Below are 20,461 nucleotides of genomic sequence, written 5' to 3' on the forward strand. Positions count from 1 at the left end.
TGACTATTTCATTATCAGAAGAATGCCTTGGTTGTACAACATTCTCATCCCTGATGGGAAGTTGGGTCTTTCCAGAATTCGTTCACCTCTGCTGTAGTCCCACAGCATCACTGAGAGTAAATACCCGGGTCTGTGATCTAAGATATGTAAGAATTGCAAGACTTTGATAAAAGACTAATTTCCCTACATCAAGGGACAGCTATTAGTAATATTGTTGCATTACTAAGAAAAATGTGGACAGATTCATTCACCCAAGAAATTCTTGCTTACCAAATGTGTATGTGGCACTGTGGGGTGTTACATTACTCAGTAGAAGTAAGATACCATTTTTCAAAAATTAATACAAAGGAGAAAGTGTTGACTGAAATAAGAGAGATTTGTTTAACTGCCCTGTTAATTACATAGTGTTTCGTTTTCAGAGCACTTTGATGGGTAAAATTTTATTTGATCCTCACAACTCCCAAATAAAATTAGACCTTCATTACATTTCCCAGTTTTACAAATATGGTGAAGTAAGTGCATTGTCACTGATATTATACAAGTTTTATTTTTATGCTTTTCTTTTACGTAGCTTTTTATGATCAGAGAAGCATGAGAAGAATCATAAAAGTTTGTCATGTTTAACCTGGATAGATTCTCCATTGGAAAAGATTTGAGACAAAAGTAAGAGAAAATGGAGAGAGGCTTTTGCAACTTCGTAATACGAATGCACAAAGAAAATATATGGTGTTAGAACCTTCACTGACTTTTTTGTCTATAGCTGTTAGGATAATTACTGTATATTCTGGCTTTAGTGTTTGCACTTAATGAGACCTACAATAAAAGTGTGAGACAACTGGTACACCTCTTTATAAGCAGTAGTTCAGTCACACAGATGACAGTTTTGTGATTTGTATGTTGTAAATATGACATAGGAATTAAATGTCTTGTTTTAAAGATGGTTTGGTTAAGTCAGTTAAATAGTATTTTCTGCTAAATTGATTCACAACTGCTTTTAAAATGTTTATTTTCTTTGGACCTATAAACCGTAGACATTAGGCTGATAATGAAAAGCACAGGTCCTGCCCTGCCCTTCATTTACAGAATTATGGAGGATACAAACATATTAAAAGGCCTTAAAAAATATATTAGCAAATTTAATCTAGCTGTATATAAATAAAAGGAATATATTGTGACTAAGTGGGGTTTACCTTGACAATGCACCATTACTTCAACCCTGTAAAAACCAATCAATGTAATTCACTATATTAACAGAACAAATAAGGAAAATCATATGACCATCTCAATAGATGCAGAAAAATCATTTGAAAAAATTCCATATTCAGTCATGAGTTAAAAAAAAAAAATCCTAGGAGTAGAAAGGAACTTCTTCAAGAAAAAGATTATCTACAAAAAACCTATAGCTAACATCATACTTTATGGTGAAAGACTGGATGCTTTCCCCCTAAAACTGGGAATGAGACAAGAATATCTGCTTTTACCACTCCTATTCAGCATTGTACGGCAGGTTCTAGCCAGTGCAGTAAGGTAAGAAAAAGAAATAAAACTGCATGTATTGACATAAGATACAATTGTCTTTTGTGACAGAAGTAACCCGAAAGAATTTACAAGAGAAGTTACTAAAACTGAGTTTGGCAAGATCATAGGACATAAGATCAGTGTACAAAAATCAATCAACCTTCACATTTAGAGATTCTTATGCCATAGTTTCACCATATTGTTAACAACGGCTTTGTATAATTCCTACAAACACATATGCTGGATGACTTTAAATCTTAAATAAGCTCCAAAAAACGAATCATCAAAATTAAAAAACAGTACTATTTATAATAGCATCAAAAACCTTGAAAAATTAGGTATAAATCTGTAGAGATTTGTATGCTAAAAACTACCAAACACTGATGAAAGAAATCAAAGAAGTCCTAAATAAATGGAGTGAAAGACTCAGTATTTTTAAGATGTCAATTCTCCGTAAATTGATTTATAGATTCAAAGCAATTCCAGTCGAACTCCCATCTGGAGTTTTGGTAGAAATTGACAAACAGGTTCTAAAATGTATATGGAAAAGCAAAGGAACGAGACTAGTCAAAACAATTTTGAAAAAGTTGGAAGAGTCCTGCTATCTAATTTCAAGATAAAGCAGTGGTTCTCAGCTGGGGACGATTTTTGCCCCTTCTCTCTCAGGGAACGTTTGGCTGTGTCTGGAAAGGTCTTTTAATGTCACAATTTGGAAAGGGGGGAAAGGGAGGTGCTACTGCTACTGACATCTAGTGGGTAAAGGCCAAGAATGCTGCTAAATGTTCTATAATGCATAGGACAGCCCCCCAGAAAAAAGAGTTACCTGGCCCAAAGCATCACTCGTGTCACTGTGGAGAAACCCTTCTATAAAGCTACAGTAGTGATCAAGACGGTGTGGTATTGGCACAAAGATAGACACATCTGTCAATGGAACAAAATAGAGAAGCCAGAAATAGACCCACACATGTATGGTCAGTTGATTTTTGACAAAAATTCAAAGGCACTTTAATGGTGAAAGGATCGTCTTTCATCAAATGGTGTTGGAACAACTGGACGTTCATATGGGGAAGGAAGTTGACCCATACTTTACACTGTTTTCAAAAATAAATCAATGAATCATAGACTTAAATGTAAAATATAAAACCATAAAACTTGTGGAAGAAAACATAGGAGATAATCTTTGTGAACCTGAGTTAGATAAAGATCTCTTAGGTATAATAGGTAAAGCTCAATCCAGAAAATAAAAACTTGGTAAATGGGGCGTCATCAAAATTTAAAACATCTGCTCTTCAAAAGACACTGTTAAGAAAAGTCAGAGACAAGCTACAGATTGGGAGAAAATGACAAATCACATGTCTGGTAAAGGACTTTTACACGAAACATATAAAGAACTCTCAAAACCCAATAATAAGAAACTAACCCAGTAGAAGAGTGAGGAAAAGATTTGAATAGGTACTTCACCAAAGCTATGTAGATGACAGATAAGCACATGAAAGTTTTCTCAACATCATTAATGAAACCCCACTCCAATGGGCTTACATAAAGGTTGAATAAACTGGCTCCCATTAGGAAATTCCACAGAGATTGACAGAAATCAGTCTGAACGTTTAGCAAAGTGATAAAAGATACAGTTACTTTGGAAGGGAGGAGGAGCTCTCCACTCTGTTACCAAGGCAGACAGGCCCCTGGCTGGCCATGGGATGGATGCCAGCTCCAGTCAAGCTACCTGCTGCCTCCCTGTGTCCAATCTGCTGAGAGCACCTGTCCCAGCATCCCAAGCAAGGGTCCTAAAATTCACCCTGATTGGTCAGTTTAGGTCATATGATGAAGCACTGATTGGCCGGGAAATAGATTTATGCTGGTTAGGTTAAACCTGAGGCACCTGTCCCAGCCCTTGAGTCATAGATGGTGCTAGCTTCTTCCAAAGTTCAAGGGCTTTAACGGAGGCAGGGTGACTGCCCAAACTTCAGTAGGTAGAAGTTTTGAAAGGAAAAGGGAAAGAAGATCGGTGAGGCAGGCATAGTGCCTACCACACTGCATCACTAAGTTGCTCTAAGATGTTTAAATTGAGGTCGTGCTAAGTGACTCTCCACGTCTCAGCGTCATCACTCATCCTCAGAAAGGAAGAAAATCTAAATTATATTTACAAAAAGAGAACTAAGAACAAAAATTGAGAGCCTGTGTGAAACTATCAATACTGTTGTTTTCCATGCAGGTAACTATCACACAGCCATACGAGGTGACCCTTCATTTCTGTTTGTAAACGTGATTGGAAAACAGCTCATTAAAAAAAAAAAAAAAGAACATGGACGTTAGTGTTTAAAAACATTACATATGTTGAGATTTTCTTCCCAGCCATCTTAACCATTTATGCATTCTGCAAGGAACGCAGTGTCAGTTTGCCTGTAACACTCTTTCCCGGCCGGGGGCCTTCCTCTTCGCTCAGGACGTGCTCATGGAGCTCCTAGAACAGTGTGCAGACGGACTCTGGAAGGCCGAGCGCTACGAGCTGATCGCCGACATTTATAAGCTCATCATCCCCATCTACGAGAAGCGGAGGGATTTTGAGGTATCTGAGTGGTTTGTTTTTTCCCCTTTGAGAGGACAGTGGAGTGACACACGTCCCAGACACGCCTGCACGCAGAGAGCGCAAGCAGCCCCCTTGAGCAAGTGGCCTCCGACCTCCACGTGACACTGGAGGTCACCACCCTCAGAGCTGTCAGGTGTCACACCTCCACCCAGACCTCAAATCTCGCACAACAAGGGTTGGGCATTCTGGCACTCCACTTTTAAAAGGTTGCCAGGACCTGAGTTTTTAAATCACCGGGTACCTTTTCTCTCAGAACTCTTCTGTGCTCCACCTACGTGGGAAAGCAGTGATCCTTTCATCCTTCCTGGGCTGGGGAGGCCGTCCAGTTTCTCTTAGCATGCGCTGAGAAATGGCGTAGCAAAAGCCAAGACTACAAATGTCATCTGAGTGGGCTTACTGCTCTGGAAAGCCTATGGGTCCTCAATATGCAGGATGGCCCTTTGGGTAGGAAATGTAGCAGCTGGAAAATGATCACCACCAGTTGTACAATCAAAACGCGTTCTTGATTTTTTTAAACTCAAGTCCAACAAATTTTCACCTACATGATATTGTCTCGGTATTTTAAAATCATTTTTGCTAGTTGCAAGTGAGAAGAAATGGGTTTTGTTCTGCTTTCCAGAGGCTGGCCCATCTGTACGACACACTGCACCGGGCCTACAGCAAGGTGACCGAGGTCATGCACTCAGGCCGCAGGCTCCTGGGGACGTACTTCCGAGTGGCCTTCTTCGGACAGGTGAGCCTCCTCTCTGTTTTCTAGGCCATCCCAAGTCCTTTTTTCTTTCTCATTTAAGCTCTATAAAGTTGTATTTTGTAAGCTTTCTGTTTTCTATAAATGCTAATTTGATGAATTTGTCATGTTTAGTATGGTTCTTATCTTCCTCAGTAGTAAACTTTCTGCTTTTTTTCTTTCTTCCTGTCTTTTCTTTATTACTTTCTTAAGGCAGCGGTAAGTTCTCCTTCCATAAGACATTCTTAGCGGCATCTTTGGTACTTCAGTGTGGTTTGCAAGTTTCCTTTTCAAGTCTGTATGTATATCTGTCCGGTCACTACAAACTCCAGAAAAAAAATTAACATTTTATTCCATTTACAGAAATAAATCACCTGTTCCCTTACACATCTATACTGCATGTTTTAAACCAAAATTAAGACTTTCTGGTTTCCTTTGTCCCTGTGTATCTCTGTCTCTTATAATACAATATCTCTGCAAGTAGATTTACCATTGTAATATTTCAGAAACCCTTTAGAAGAGGGTTCATTTAAATTTAACTGAAAGTTTAACCTCCAAGTCTCTAACATGAGTAAATAGTATAAATTATAATCCATTTATTTAGGGTGTGTGGTTTTCTATGAGCATCATATAACCTTCAATTTATCCTGTTATTTATTGTCTTTTATAACTTTATAGCAATACCAGTTTACAGACAGTGAAACAGATGTGGAGGTAATTACAGTAAATGCTTAAAAAGCAAGTAATGTAGTGAAATTACTGCATCTAAACTCCTAGTTTGATGTGGGTGTTTTTTGTTTCATGTTAGCCTGCATTTTTTCTTTTATGTACTGTGTTTTTTGCACTATTTTCTCTCTTTTATTTTAGATGAGAAATGTTTTGTTTTTTTGTTTCAAATATTAACCCCAATTTGGGCTTTTTAGTTTTCAACCTTTTTCACTTCCCACGCAATCCTCAGCTTTGTTGTATTCAGACACGATTGGTGCCAAAACAGATGATTGGTGATAATGAAAATATTTCCTGATATTACGCTACAGCCCTTTAATGTTTTTCTCATCAGGAAGGCAAAACAGAATTTACACCAACTTCACATCACTTTTGCCAAACCTACCCCAGATCAGAATGCTTCCATTTACGCTGTTTAAAAGCCCGCGTAAACGGGAGAGGTCAGGAGAAGGGATGTGTGTGCGTGTCTGAGGCCTGCAGATAGCAGACTGCTGAGTCATGTCTTAGTGGGTTCTGCTCCTTGGGAATGTGAAACAGGCTTGAATCCCATCATTAGACTTCACTGAGAGAACACAGTGTTGAATCCCCAATCTTTCATTTCCCTCAACACTAAGTGACAGCATTCTTGGATGAGTTTGTAATTTCATATTTTTCCTTTATCTTTGCTCCCAGACCTCACATTGTTACCATTTTCCTTCCTATTCGGAAAGCCTGGTCTTGTTTTTAGAAGCATTCCTTTTTTTGTTGTTGTTAACCCTTGTAACAAAAGAATCCTTCCTGGGTGGTAAGCCTTGGGTTTATATTTGGGGATAGCTCTAATTGTGCTTTATGTCACAGGGATTCTTTGAAGACGAAGATGGAAAGGAGTATATTTACAAGGAACCCAAACTCACGCCTCTGTCAGAAATTTCTCAGAGACTCCTTAAACTTTACTCAGATAAATTTGGTTCTGAAAATGTCAAAATGATACAAGACTCTGGCAAGGTATGACTATACTTGGAAACATATTATAGCAATGTAGTATTTTTTTAATGTATGATTGATCATATATATTCATAAATGTGGATAGAGAAAAGAAGACCCAGGAAAAAGTTAAGAATGGTTGGCCTTGAGTGGCAAGTATATTTTTTTTTCTTAATACCTTTCTGTGCTTCCCAGATGTCCTTCATTAAGCAGATCTTTATTTCATAATTTTAAAAAGATATTCTTTTACAAAATAATATCTGCAAGGATATACTGTTTTTAGTCCAGCTGTTTAGAAACTCTGTAAGAGTAGTTGTCACTGCACTTTTTCCTTGCACTTAGCACAGTGCCTGGCATGTTACTTGATACTCTGATTGTTTGATGTGTGGACAGATGGATGGACAGATGGACAGACCAAGGAATGAACTAAGTAGCCAGCATGTTTGTAGGAATGAGATCTACTTTCTACCTAGAGGGGCTGACCTCTGCTGTATTGCTCTCATGAAGACCCTTTCTGAACCTACACATTTTTCCTGTGTATTTATGTGCTCCACCATCTTCAGGACATCTCCCGAGAGATGGGATCCCTTTGCTCCCTGTAACTCAGGCCAAGATAGAACTCCTGTTCTTTGCATTAAAAAATGCTCCTCCTGCTCAGTTTCCAGCAGAAATAAGCTCTGCCTCTTTCTCAGTTCATCCTTTTGGAGAATACTTAGTTATTTATTTACTTTTTTGTCCCGAGCCCTGCTTTGGAGTCCCTGGTGTCTGGAATCTGTTTCCTTGGGGCCTTTCATTTTCTCCAGAGAAGAATCTTCCAGTCTCCTGCCCAGGTGGTAGGGAGGGCACAAGAAAGGGGGTGATTCTGGATTCTGGAGGCAGGAGAAGAACAAGGGTGAAGGTCCCACATTCAGCCTGCAGCCTTTCACCTGCTCGCCCTGCGTCCTACTCTGTACCTTGCCCCTGCTCTCTGCTGAGACTGGTGGACCCATTTAGACTCTTTCCAGACCAGTTTCTCTGAGGAACAGGAACAATCTCTTCTCTCTTGTGGGGCGGGGACTAGGGGAGGGAACCTGGGGTTCTTCCACCCCACATAGACTTTGGTCCACTCGCCACCGCACACCTCTCCTTGTCACCCAAGTCCTGGTGCTGGTCCTCTACAGATGCCAGTCTGTTCAGGCTGCTGTAACGGATACCATAGGCTGGGTGGCTTATAAACAACAGAAATTTATTTCTCACAGTTCTGGAGGCTGGGAAGTAAGTCCAAGGTCAAGGCACCAGCAGATTCTATGTTGGGTGAGGTTCTTCTAACTGGTTCATAGTCTGCTGTCTTATCGCTGTGTCCTCACATGGAGGAAGGGGTGAGGAAGCTCTGTGGGGTCCCTTTTTATAAGGGCACTAATCCCATTCATGAAGGCTCCACCCTCCTGACCTAATCACCTCCTACCTCCTAATACCATCACATTGGCGATTAAGATTTCTCCATGAGAATGTGGGGGAACACAGATATTCAGTCTATCACAGCAGCCTTCTGAGGGGTGCCCTGGCTCCCGTGTTGTTGCCTCTCTCCCTGGGAACCTGGATTAGAACTTCCCCCACTCTGCCAAGTCAGGAAGCACACCTTCATGTACCTGCCTTCCAGATACTCACTAAACTCCGCCACTGCTGTTATTCCGCCCTCTCTTCTTGGTCCTTGCTGGTTAATTCTACACTGTCATTTTAATAGAGCTGCACAAAGGAAAAGGGACAAACATACATTGTTGGTCCATTTTTAGCCAGAGACCTCAACACAACCTTATTAAGAGCTACTTCCTTTCTAGACCAAATCACTCAGGTCCAACTTGCCTTCTTCCCTGAAACCAAAACCTTTGTCTGAGTCAGGTTGTGGCTTTAACCTTACAACCTTCTCTCAAGGTTCTCATACACTGGTTCTTCTTGCCCTTTTGATATGCAGTCCTTGACGCAGCAGCTGAAAGACTTCCTAGACCACCTTTTCTTCCCCAAACACGAGCCCTCCATTCCTTCTGCTGATGTACACATACAATTTTGAAAATGAAAACTAGGGAAACACCACTGAAAAATAGGCAGGAATGGTCATTTTCACTGCTTTTAAATTGTTTCTGCTAAAGAAAGTTGTCTAACAGGTTTGAATACAATTATAGTGATGGGCTAGATGGCCTTTTCTACAAGAAAAATACTAACTCATGATTTTATATATTCTCTGAACGTCTAGAGTTTAAGGCACCTTCACGTCTGTTTTTCATGTTTCTTCACACACATCTCTGTTAAGAGAGCAGTGGTGCATAGTGACTTGGGACCAGTAAACCCATTTTGACCTCAGTTGTTTGCCTGTCCTCACTCAGAATTGTCTCCAGGTTCTCTGTACTGTCATTTCTTTCATGTCCTCTTTTATTGCCCTAGAAGCTTAAGAACAAACAGTATATGCAAAGTTGATTTGTCTTCCTAAATAATGGGTTGGCCAAAAAGTTCGTTCGAGTTTTCCTGTAACATCTTACAGAAAAATCCAAGTGAGCTCTTTGGCCAACCCAATGAATTAACTTTTATTTTCATATGGAAAATGCCTATGTTTAATTTCTAGCACATCACAGAAGTTGGAGCACCGCCAGGTCTAGCCATATGGTTTTAGAAGCATGCATATGCTGAGTTAATCAGGAACTAAACTTATGATCTGAGTAGTCTTCGATTAGTCTGTACCTGTATTAAATTAATTCATCTACATCTGTTTATGTCTAATCTACCTATAGATTATGATTTGGGAGCCTAGGCTTTAAACATTATTACTAAAATGAATATTTTTCTCTCTAAGACAAATATGTAAAAATGCAGCTTGGGGAATAATCCAAGCAATCCAGACAGGGACTCATTCCACAAGAAAACTAGCGTGAGGTCTTCAAAAGAGACAATACCATGAAAAAAAAAAATAGTCTAGATTAAACAAGACTAAGGAGACATAACTAAATGTAAGATGCAATCATTGATTAGATTCTGGTTCAAATGCAAATAGCTATCAATAACATTCTGGGACATTGAAGAAATTTTCATCTAAACTTGGTTATATTTGGGCACTATTAGGAAATCAGTGTTAATTTTGTTACATACAGTGATGTATTGTGGTTATAGAGGAGAATGTCCTCCTGTTTAGGAATTGCTGGCTCAACTGTCATGATGTGAACCACTTACTTTTGAAATGCTTCAGCTAAAAAAAAGTCTACACGTATGCGTGTGGGTGAACAGACACATATAAACAAATATAGCAAAATATTAGCAATTGTTCTACGTAGTGGGTATGTAGGTGTTTGTTGTACTATTTTTTTCAAGCTTTTCTGAAATTTCCCCCAACTTTTACTAATACAAAGTGGAAAAACACAGCTTCGGCATGCTTTGGAGGAGTCCTTCAAAAAGCAATAGCAATCTTCCGTTTCCTTATCCGTTTAAAGGTCAACCCTAAGGATCTGGACTCCAGGTATGCGTATATCCAGGTGACGCATGTGATCCCGTTCTTTGATGAGAAAGAATTGCAAGAAAGAAGAACGGAGTTTGAAAGGTCTCACAACATTCGCCGCTTCGTGTTCGAGATGCCCTTCACCCAGACTGGGAAGAGGCAGGGCGGCGTGGAGGAGCAGTGCAAACGGCGCACCATTCTGACAGGTGCGGTCTCCCTGGCCCCTTTCTGTCAGAGTCACACCCAGACCTCAGCCTGGACATCGAGACCAAGAGCCCTCCAGGAGGGGTCCAGAAGCGTCTAGAATTGGCAGGGCTCTTTGTGCTTAATTAACTTTCCTTACGCATCCATTTCAGTTTAACGTGTATCTAAGCCTTGCTTCTGAATACTCATGACATTTTTCTGTTTTTCTGTTGGTATTCTCTTCTTCCACCAGACCAGAAGTTAATATCCAATGTCAGGTCACTTGCCCTTTTTAGAATCTGGTGAAAACAGCGGTCCTTTATCTCCCCAGAATGCTTTTGCACACCATTTCAGGTGATTTGGAAACGCGCGAGGCCCGTGGCCCCCAGGGCAAGAACCCCTGCGCGCAATGCTGCGTCTGCGTTGTGGGAAGAGACCCCTATGCATCTGTTACGCAGGTCCCAGCGTGAGCCTGCTCAGAGATCCTAGGTGGAGTGAATAAATGGGACGTGAGGCTGGACCCCAACCACCTCGTCTCTGAGTGGCTGGCCAGCCTCAGCTTGGGCAGCTCCAGTGCCTGGAAGCTCACTGCGTTCACAGGCTGCCCACTCAGCTGTGGCAGAGTTTTAATGGCTGCTTTGGCACTGCTTAGCCATCAGTAACCCGCCCCCAGCTGCGCGTTAACTCCCTGTTCCTGGCAACTGGACAGTCATCTTGGGAGTGATTTTTCCCTTCTTCAAGGGAGTTTGATTCTATCGCTCCCAGGTTAGGGTCAGCAAATGATGGATAACCTGAAAGAAAATTCTTTCTTGACTTAAAAAAAATTGGTGGGGAGGCTGTTGAGAATACCAGGTGTGTCTGTATCTGCTATTGAGGCACATTTTTCAGAGTGGCCACAGTTAAGTTGACCCAGGAAGGTGCCCACTGCTTGTCCAGCAGTCGATGTTGTCTGGTGTTCCGCGGGAACCGGGAACATCCTAACAGCTAGTGAAAGGAGCGATGTGAGGATGGCGCGTTTCAGGTGAGGCTCCGCGCTCGCCGGTGGACGGTCCACTTTAAGTGGGTGAATTGTGTGGTGTGTGGTTTATATCTCAGTAGAGCTGTTACTAAAGAAAGACGGTGGTTCATTATGAAATAGCTCAGAATAGCATCTTGCACAGGATTTTTCACCCTTCCTATGAGGGAACTGAGATAAAAATTAAAATTCAAGAAAGAACCCCCAAAACCCTACATTCTTAAAGAAGGAGTCTCTGCTCCTGCTTTTAGAATAAGATAACATGTAAAGCATAAACAATATTGTCCTCAAAAACATTAGCCCTCCCCATAGGTAAATGGGTGCAGTAGCAAATTCTTACTAAGCTGCATTTCTAGATGGAGTCATTTTACCAGCACTGCCAGCTGCGTGTATCTCCACAGCCGGGATGACCTCGGATCAGTGCTTATCAAAGGTTGTTCCTGGGAACATCCGCAGCAGCAGCATCACCCGGGAACGCGTTAGAAATGCAGATACGTGGGCTCCACCCAGACCGTCTGCATCAGGAACTCTGGGGGTGGGGCCCAGCTGGCTGTGTTTAAACCAAGCCTTCCAGGTGATTCTGATGCTGCTCAAGTTTGAGAACTGCTGATTTCAATAAACCTAGCACCCTGATGAGTCAGGTCAGGATTTTTTATTATGATTATTCTGCTCAGGTAGCATACTGATTCATAAACAGTTACCGTGGTGTTTTCCCTGACCAGTTTCGCCGTTTGTCACAGAAATATTTTTGATTAGATAACAGGCGAGAGCAAAGCTCTGTCTGTACCTGCCAGAGCAGAGGGGACAAAGAGTAACCCCACTGCAGAGAGAGGCAGAGCAGACACATGGGCTGTTGGCTCGGGAAGTAACCACCTTGAGAAGCTGTGGGCAGTGCAGAGCCTGGGCCCGGGTCCTCAGACCCAGTCACATCCTCGCTGTGTGACCTTCGGCAGGTCACTCAACCTCTCTGCACCTTAGTTTTTCATCTGTAAAAGGAGTTTTATACTATCCATCTCATGTTAAAGAATCTTGTACATTATGCCCAAGCATGTACTTTGTTTTGCCGCATCTCATCCACCCCTGAGCTCCTTTTGAGGTTGACGATGAGCTAACACAACAAAACACCAAAAAGGGGTGCAGTTTTTGCCCCCAAAAGATCTCACAATTTCAGAAGGATAATTACGGGTCGTGTAAGGATTTAGAGAGGAGGTTATAAAAATGCTACTAAGAGCCTGTAAACTATATCAACCTTCAGTTAAAGACACACAGGCCAGGATATTCTAAAGACTTCTAACTTGAGAGTATTCTCTTGTGTTATTAACCCCTTAGGTTCTTCTTCCTTTGCATTGCTTCAGAGCTGACCTTTGGCCTTCCAGGTTGTGGGGGAGCCCCCTCCCTCCCTGCCCTCTGAACCCAGACACTTTCCTGGATAGTTCAGTCAGCTGCAATTGCATAATCAATTGAAAAACCTAATGATCACCCTCCAGGCCCCCTGGGTATAAATTTCTGAGCCTGCCTCCCTACGTGATCCCCTCTCTTCCTTCTTTCATGGACTCCTTCCTCAGAGTTTCTTCCCGGTCACTATTCCACAGTCTTCCAAATCACGTCCAGACTCCTACTTAGGTTGGAAATATTCTCCTGCCCCTCACGCTCTGTTCAGTCTAAGCAGACCGTACACCCACCCACACTTCTTAGCTGTCTCTTCCTTGTCCTCCTGCCGAAAGGGCTGCCGATCGCCCGTGTGGGCCGTTGATTGATAACGTCGTGGCTCACTCAGTCCACCACCTAATTTCCTACCTTCCAGGCCAGTTTGCTCTTTCATGTAGCCATTTGGGCAGTAATACATTCTTCAATTCAGCAGAATTTATTGAGCACAGGCAATGTTCCAACTTGCTATGTCAGCGAAACAGAGCTCTCTGGCTTGTGCAGCTTAGATTCTAGCAGGAGACAAATGATAAACAGTAAATATAATGGGTAAATGTATCTGTGTTGGAAGGTAATACATGACCTGGACCAAAGCAAAGGGGGGTTGGAAATGTGGGGGGTGGGGGGAGGTTGCAGTTTGAATGGTATGGTTGGGGTGGGCTTCACTGAGCATCCGGACTGCAAATGTCTGGAGGGAGAAGGAGCTGTCGGGGCAAAGGCCAGCGGCACGGGTCCCTGCGCCCGGCACGTTCAGGGCACAACCAGCAGGCTGGCGTGGCTGGAGCCGAGTGCGCCCCGGTGAGGAGAGATGAGGCCAGCAAGGGAGGCGGGGGCGGGGGAGTCCCAGATCACGTGCACCTGGCAGGCTTATGCACGGACCCTAGGTTTTCTGTATCACTGCCCCTTTTCCTCTCCAGTTACCATCATAAGAGGCAGTGGCTCAGGACTTTTCTTGCTGAGTTAAATCGGTGTAAAATGGACATCTCTCAAACATCCTTGGAGTTGGTTTTTCTCTCGGGAACAATGGTGCTCCTGCCCCATGGCACTCAAAACACTGATCACACGAATCACATGTGTTTCGACATGGCTGTTAGCCTCATGAAGCGTGTGTCCTAAAACATGAGAATGCAGCGGCCCTTCTCTCTGTAAAGCACATCAGTCTGTCACATCCGGGTGCACCTCTGGTCGGAGGGCCGTGTCCTGTATCCCTGGCTGAGAAACAGCAATATCTAGTTCTTGGCACATATCAAAGGAGCCTTCAGTCCAAAGAGAACTTATCAGTCCCAGTGTTGCCACTAAAAAACTGTGTGCCCGCAAGGAGCACAAAAGAAAGGTAGACACAGACCCTGGGCCTTAGATTGACGAGACATTTAGCGACTAGAACAGGCCTGCAGGTGTGTGACAAATAAGGTTGCACCAGGTTGAATGTCTTTTCCAGCCGTATCCGGACTTTGGGTGGCCCATGGGAGCTCTGTGTTGTGTAGGGAGCCAGCCTTTCTCATTCTGTGATCAGTCCTTTTTGAGTAAACCCTCCCCAGCCACTGACTAAATAGTAAAGAATCCAAACACTCCCATCTTACTTTCGCTTGTTAAAAAATAAAATAAACTTTTAGGCATGTATCTACCTGTCTATTCACGATATATATTAAATTAAAATATTATAGATATTTACACATACCATATAAGCACTAAGCTAGAAATGTGAAACAGTACCAAATTAGAACCAGCTATTTTTCTGTTCTTTTTTAAACTCTTTGTTGTTGATATGTTCAGATGTCTTATAAGAAAGGAAAACAATATCGAGTGGTACCTTTTTTGATTGAAAAAAAGTGAGAAAAATTATTTTTATTTAATGTTTTTGAATCATTTAAATTATAAAATATCTTTATTATTATGCAACTCAAACAGTTTGTGAATTTCTGGTTCATAAAATACTTGGCTTGGAAATATATTCTGACATGGTATCTTTCATTGATTTCTCTGGCTTGTGCAAACTTAAGCATGTGATTTCAAAGTTGTTCTGTGGCTGAAGGATATTTCTGTGAAACTTTTCTGGACTTAATTTGTTATATAATATCTCAAAACTGTTTATTTAGTCTTTTTTATATTTACAAAGGCATCTTAATACCTACTAGCTCATTCAGCTCTCATAACTTCCAAGGAAGGTAGAGCATTTATGAGCAAGAAAATTGAGCAAGGGAGGATGATAAAGTGATTTCTTCAAAGACAAACTTCTCATATTAAAGTTAACAAGAACCCAGCTCTCTTGAGTTTATGTGACACCTGTCATTAAACACACACAGTGATAAAGGAAGACAGTATTCTGGTTCCATGAAATACTGGCATGTGACCTAGGCAAGCTTTGGGCTCCTTACCTGTAAATTGGGGATAATGGTCACTTCTACGTCAGTACTAGTGAAGCGTGTGCAAGCTGTGCGCTAATTCTGGGCCGTGTTCCTCCGCAGCAATACACTGCTTCCCTTACGTGAAGAAGCGGATCCCCGTCATGTACCAGCACCACACGGACCTGAACCCCATCGAGGTGGCCATTGACGAGATGAGTAAGAAGGTGGCCGAGTTCCGGCAGCTGTGCTCCTCGGCTGAAGTGGACATGATCAAACTGCAGCTCAAACTCCAGGGCAGCGTGAGCGTCCAGGTGAGCCGGGCACCAGGCCAAGCAAACCACAGGGCAGCAGGGAACAGCTGCATTAGACCTTGGGAGATTTCAGGTCATTCACACCAACAAGGTCTAGTGTAGATCCCTGGCTTTACCAGGCGATGCCCGTCACCTCCCTTCAGTGTTTGTGCAGTTTCTCCTGATACCAGAAAGGCCGTAGCCCTGGGGCTACAAGAGTGTCATTCACACCAAGCTGTCTGCCAGGGGTAGGAGACGGATCTCCATACAACCCGGTTTTTCAGTAACTTGAGGAATTCTGGGTGCTTAATTGGAAGCATCAAGACTTTTAAATACAAAGAAGTATGGATAGCTACAGGTTTTCGTATAAAACTGTTTTCTGGTTTCTACGAAAATTGTAACGGAAAAAGTACCTTCAATTTCACTCTTTTAATGGTAACTTTGGATTAGCGCAATTTTTCATTTTAATATATCCCAACTAATCAATTTTTCCTTTACCGGTAGCGGTTTTTGTGTCCTATTTAAGAAACTGCTTCAGAGATGTTCTGTGTTTTCTTTGTTTAGATTCCTATGTGGATCTGCAGTCCATCTGAATTGATTTTGTATGTGGTAGCAGTTGGGGTCAAGACTTTTTTTTTCCTGTAGCTGTTCAAGTGATGTGTACGTTTATGAACAAAGTCATACTGGATCTAGATGCTGATTTTTTTTATATAATTTTATTGGAGTATAGTTGATACAATGTTGTGTTACTTTTGGCTGTACAGCAAAGTGAATCAGTTCTACATATACATATATCTACTCTTTTTTAGATTCTTTTCCCATATAGGCCATTACAGAGTACAGAGTAGACTTTCCTGTGCTATACAGTAGGTCCTTACTAGTTATCTATTTTATGTATAGTAGTGTGTATAGGGTTAATCCAAATATCCCAATTTATCCCTTCCCGACACTTTCTAGGTGCTGATTACACAAATATGTTCAGTTTGTGAAAGATCATCAAGCTGAACACTTATGATATATGCATGTTTGTGCTTGTATGCTTCAATCATAGGGTTTTTTTTTTTCTGCAGGTGTTTTACTTACCTAAGAAATTAGTAGATATTAAATCGCTCCCTCCAGTGACCAGCATGCTTTTTGCTTTATTGATGTTTTTAAGTGTATATAAATAATTCTAGCACCTGCTTTATGTATATGTGTATATCCCCATATCCAATTCTTTTCTTTTTCAGGAAGGGTATGTTTATGAAAGTTACATATAGATTGTAATACAGTGGTTTCATTTTCTGAAATCAGTTTTTCTCAACTTCTTATCAGATCCATGCTAAGCTGTTACCTAACATTTTTCTAAATGTCTTTCACCACAAAAGTATTTACAGATATTTTCAACCTCTTCCCTTATGGCCCAAAAGACTAATGTTTCAAAATAAGTTATCAAGTGAATGTGATCAATATTCCAGCCACGTGATTGATTACATAATGGGCCAGAGGCCACAATTTCCTGCAGCTTAAAACCCCTCAGTAACGTGGCCTGGCCTGGGTACATCCAGCCTCTATCTGAAGGCAAGCGGAGGAGTGTGTGTGCCAAGGGTGGGGCTGGACAGGTCGAACTTTCTAAAGGGCAAAATGTGCCCCGCCGTTTGACAGTGACCTTAGAGTTTTATAAATGCCTGATCATCTTTAACACTTTTTTAAAAGTTTTACTTATTTATTTATTTTAATTTTTTATTTATTGGGTGCACTGAGTCTTTGTTGCTGCGCATCGGCTTTCTGTAGTTGTGGTGGTGTGCGGGCTTCTCATTGTGGTGGCTTCTCGTTGCGGAGCACGGGCTCTAGGCGCACGGGCTTCAGTAGTTGTGGCACTCGGGCTCATAGTTGTGGCTCGCAGGCTCTAGGGCACAGGCTCAGTAGTTGTGGCGCACGGGCTTAGTTGCTCCACGGCATGTGGGATCTTCCCGGACCAGGGCTCGAACCCGTGTCCCCTGCATTGGCAGGCGGATTCCCAACCACTGTGCCACCAGGGAAGCCCCCGATCATCTTTAAAAGCAAAGAATTCCATGATGAAATGAGGAGACTCAGTTTATACATGTGCACCCTCCAGGGTAACAACAAAGCTGGAGTCAGAGGAAATGAACTTCATCGTTTTATTTGTGTGTTTATTTAATTCTTCCACCAAGAGCGTCTCTGGGGTTGCTGTCGTACAGGACAGACCCAGCTGGTGGCTTCGTGATTCTGCATTCCACTCCAAGATCTTGTTTAGCTGGACATTGTGAAGTCTCATCAGCCTCCCCTCTGCATCTTCTTTAAACTGAACATGTGTAACATTTTGGATAGTCCTTCATTTGGGCCACTTTTAGGTTATTAACATAACTCCTCACACATATCCAGCGGTCACATCCAGCCGTCACCGAGGGCCGGCTAGTTGTCCCTGTCTCAGAGGGCCCCCTAACCTCTGTGCCTCCCGTCTCCCCACCTCTGATGTGAACTCTCTTGGCTCAGTTTCCCTACACACTGTGGACCAGGACCACCGCCCATCCCTTTCCCCAGCAGCCGCAGACAAGACGGACAGCCCTCCCTACTCACGTACCTCCCAAGCCCACCAGACCTCCCAGGAAAAGTCATGCAATAATCACATGGTCAGAACCTTTCCCAAGATGTCCCAGGTGCCTGGAACTTTTTCCTTCCCATCCAGTGTGTCTAACCTTCTTTCTCTCCACACTTCCACATTTCCTGACTTACCCCCCTCAGAGAACTCTTCTTGGTGAATTAAAAGAGACATGCCGGGCTCTGGTTCACTCAGCCTGTTGCTAAATGCCCCAAATCCTTGGCCTTCCAGCCTACCTGAGGTGGTTCATTTGAGGACAGCAGATCAGCTTGCGGGTGGCTATCTATACAACTCCATGAGGTGAACCGTTGGTTTTTTTAAAACTGCCACATGTACTTTATTTCTCAATTTTCATTGAACTCACCAGATTGACGTCTTAGGTCAGTGTCGTGTAGCACACATACCAGTGGGAAGACTTGAGCTCTAATCTCGGGTGTCCTGCTTACTGGCTATTCGACCTTGAACAGGTCCTTAAGATTTCCAAGCAGTGGTTCTTCCTACATAAAATGAACCATCATCACACGTGCCCTGAGGATGGCTGAGAGGATGAAATCAAATAGCTTATAACAACATGAGCTTTATTCATGGTTTCGTCTTTTGCATCCTAAGTTCCTGGAGGGCAGAGGTCTTTAACTCACTGGAGCAGCATTTTTAGCAAATGCCAACCGAAACTAAACTAATGATCATGGGTATTTTCTTCATAACGTAATTTGAAATCTTTGTTCTTTGTCTAGGTCAATGCTGGTCCGCTAGCATATGCCCGAGCTTTCTTAGATGACACAAACACAAAAAGATATCCTGACAATAAAGTGAAGTTGCTTAAAGAAGTTTTCAGGTAAAGCACACCAGAAATATCTTTCTCTTCAGGTATTGATCGTTTTTGTGCTCATTCCAGAGAGAGATCCGACCAGTTGCGCTCATCTTTGTTCTCTACATGCCTTGATTTCCCTCTCCTACGCCATTTCAGGCAATTTGTGGAAGCTTGTGGTCAAGCCTTAGCGATAAACGAACGGCTGATCAAAGAGGACCAGTTAGAGTATCAGGAAGAAATGAAGGCCAACTACAGGGAAATGACAAAGGAGCTTTCTGAAATCATGCATGAGCAGGTAGGTGCCACACTGGAGTGTGTCTCATTTTTAGGGAGCATGCATTAGTTGGGGTCTTAAGTACACCCTGTGATGGCCTACGTCCTCCCACATCCTTCCAGAATTTTGCTATCTGAAGGATAGGGTAGATGCTATACTGCTGCTACTACCTGATCACGGGTACTTGGGGAGCAGCCCACAACGTCATTGTCTAACATGACCGGACGAGAGCAGGGCTCACCTCCTCTTCATCGTTTGGTCTAGCTCAAAAACAACGCACGTAAACAAGAGGCACCAATGCTGTTCCTGGAAATTTCTTTATTCACCCAGTCCTTTGGAAGAACAGGGTTTACCAGCCTGGTTAAGGAATTCTCTGTTGCAGTAGATGTCTCTCTCCATTTAAAAAGATAGGGTCGTTCCGTTTCTGACTATTTACAGCTGACCTGGGTGCCCCCCTGGGCTCCTCGGGCCACTTCTTTATCCCTTGTGATTGCGGGCAGCTTTCCTGACTGCTGTGCTCCCCTCATCTTCCTGTACGACTTCCTTTCGGTAGGGTTGCATATGTGGGCTCAGTGGTCACCAGGGGGGACAGCTGCCCAGGGAACTGAGTGAATGTCAGAGGTCACTCCCTATTGCTATTTGAGGGGTCCGTTCTCCATCAACCATGGCGACTTCTTCTGAGTCAGTGTCAGTCATTGCGATCAGTGTTGGCACCTTGACAGCACGATTGCTTCTGTCTGTTTCCTACGTTATTGTCTTTGATTCTCATAAAATGGAAGCCAGGAGCCTTTGTGTCAGTTAACATACCATGTCGTGATTTACTTAGGAGGTTTCTGTTGCAGGAAACTAACTTAAATGCCTAAGCTTTAACGTGCTTTTTTTCTCCTCCATGCTCACACATTCAGATGGGATGGTAATGTCATTTTTTTAATTTTATTTCTCTGGATCTTGATACCTGGCTAACAGTTATTACTGAGTTTGGGCAACCGCAGACATTGGTGTAATGACCATTCATGTGCAAAAAAGAAGACAGCCCTCTTCTGGGCATTTAGAAAAGTAGGGGAAAAAAATCATTGAAATGATTAAAGAAATAAATGTGTGAATAACTGAGCAGAAAGAGGGTCTCATGGGAACAAGTTTTTGGAGAAATCTCGAGGTCTTTTCCATGGGCCTCTGAATAGGATGGAGAGCTTTATCAGTGGGGGCCAGCGTTTGGCACTAGAAAAGGTGAAAGTAGGAAGAAAATTGTGGGCTGAGAATATTAAAATAAACTCCCAGATTGTATGGACACAATGTCATGCTGTGCTCTAAACTACACCTTGAACTTTCCATTATCTCAGCAACTATGAAGATTAAACTCTGAACCCTTGAGCAGAGAGGGTCATGACCTGGAGTAGACTTGCTTTTGGATTTTCCAGGGGAGCCTCTGCGTGTGTGTGTTCCTCTCAGTTTCCACCTCACAGTAGGTCAAGTCTTGCACTTAGAATTCTTCCCTGCATTACTGAGTGTGAAAGAGACTTGCTCAGGGTCAG

General features: G+C 42.5%; 1 protein-coding gene across 19 annotated transcripts in view; it reads left to right on the forward strand.

Moving 5' to 3' along the window:
• DOCK9 (dedicator of cytokinesis 9) overlaps positions 1-20,461 on the forward strand; it is a 279,214-nt gene that overhangs the window by 255,226 nt on the left and 3,527 nt on the right. For 14 of the 19 annotated variants that reach the window (XR_009049021.1, XM_057707531.1, XM_057707535.1 and 11 more), the window contains 7 exons: positions 3,965-4,087; positions 4,728-4,841; positions 6,399-6,545; positions 9,980-10,190; positions 15,073-15,263; positions 18,579-18,679; positions 18,812-18,950. Coding sequence is in view for 18 of the 19 variants with exons in the window: in XM_057707531.1 (XP_057563514.1) it covers positions 3,965-4,087; positions 4,728-4,841; positions 6,399-6,545; positions 9,980-10,190; positions 15,073-15,263; positions 18,579-18,679; positions 18,812-18,950 (1,026 nt within the window). In the remaining variant the exon portion in view is untranslated. Of the gene's footprint in view, positions 1-3,964; positions 4,088-4,727; positions 4,842-5,048; positions 5,055-5,513; positions 5,550-6,398; positions 6,546-9,979; positions 10,191-15,072; positions 15,264-18,578; positions 18,680-18,811; positions 18,951-20,461 lie in introns of all 19 variants that reach the window. The other 5 variants (XM_057707546.1, XM_057707549.1, XM_057707548.1 and 2 more) reach the window with 2 other exon arrangements.

This window comes from Hippopotamus amphibius, chromosome 14, assembly GCF_030028045.1.
Source record: "Hippopotamus amphibius kiboko isolate mHipAmp2 chromosome 14, mHipAmp2.hap2, whole genome shotgun sequence".
NCBI lineage: Eukaryota > Metazoa > Chordata > Mammalia > Artiodactyla > Hippopotamidae > Hippopotamus > Hippopotamus amphibius.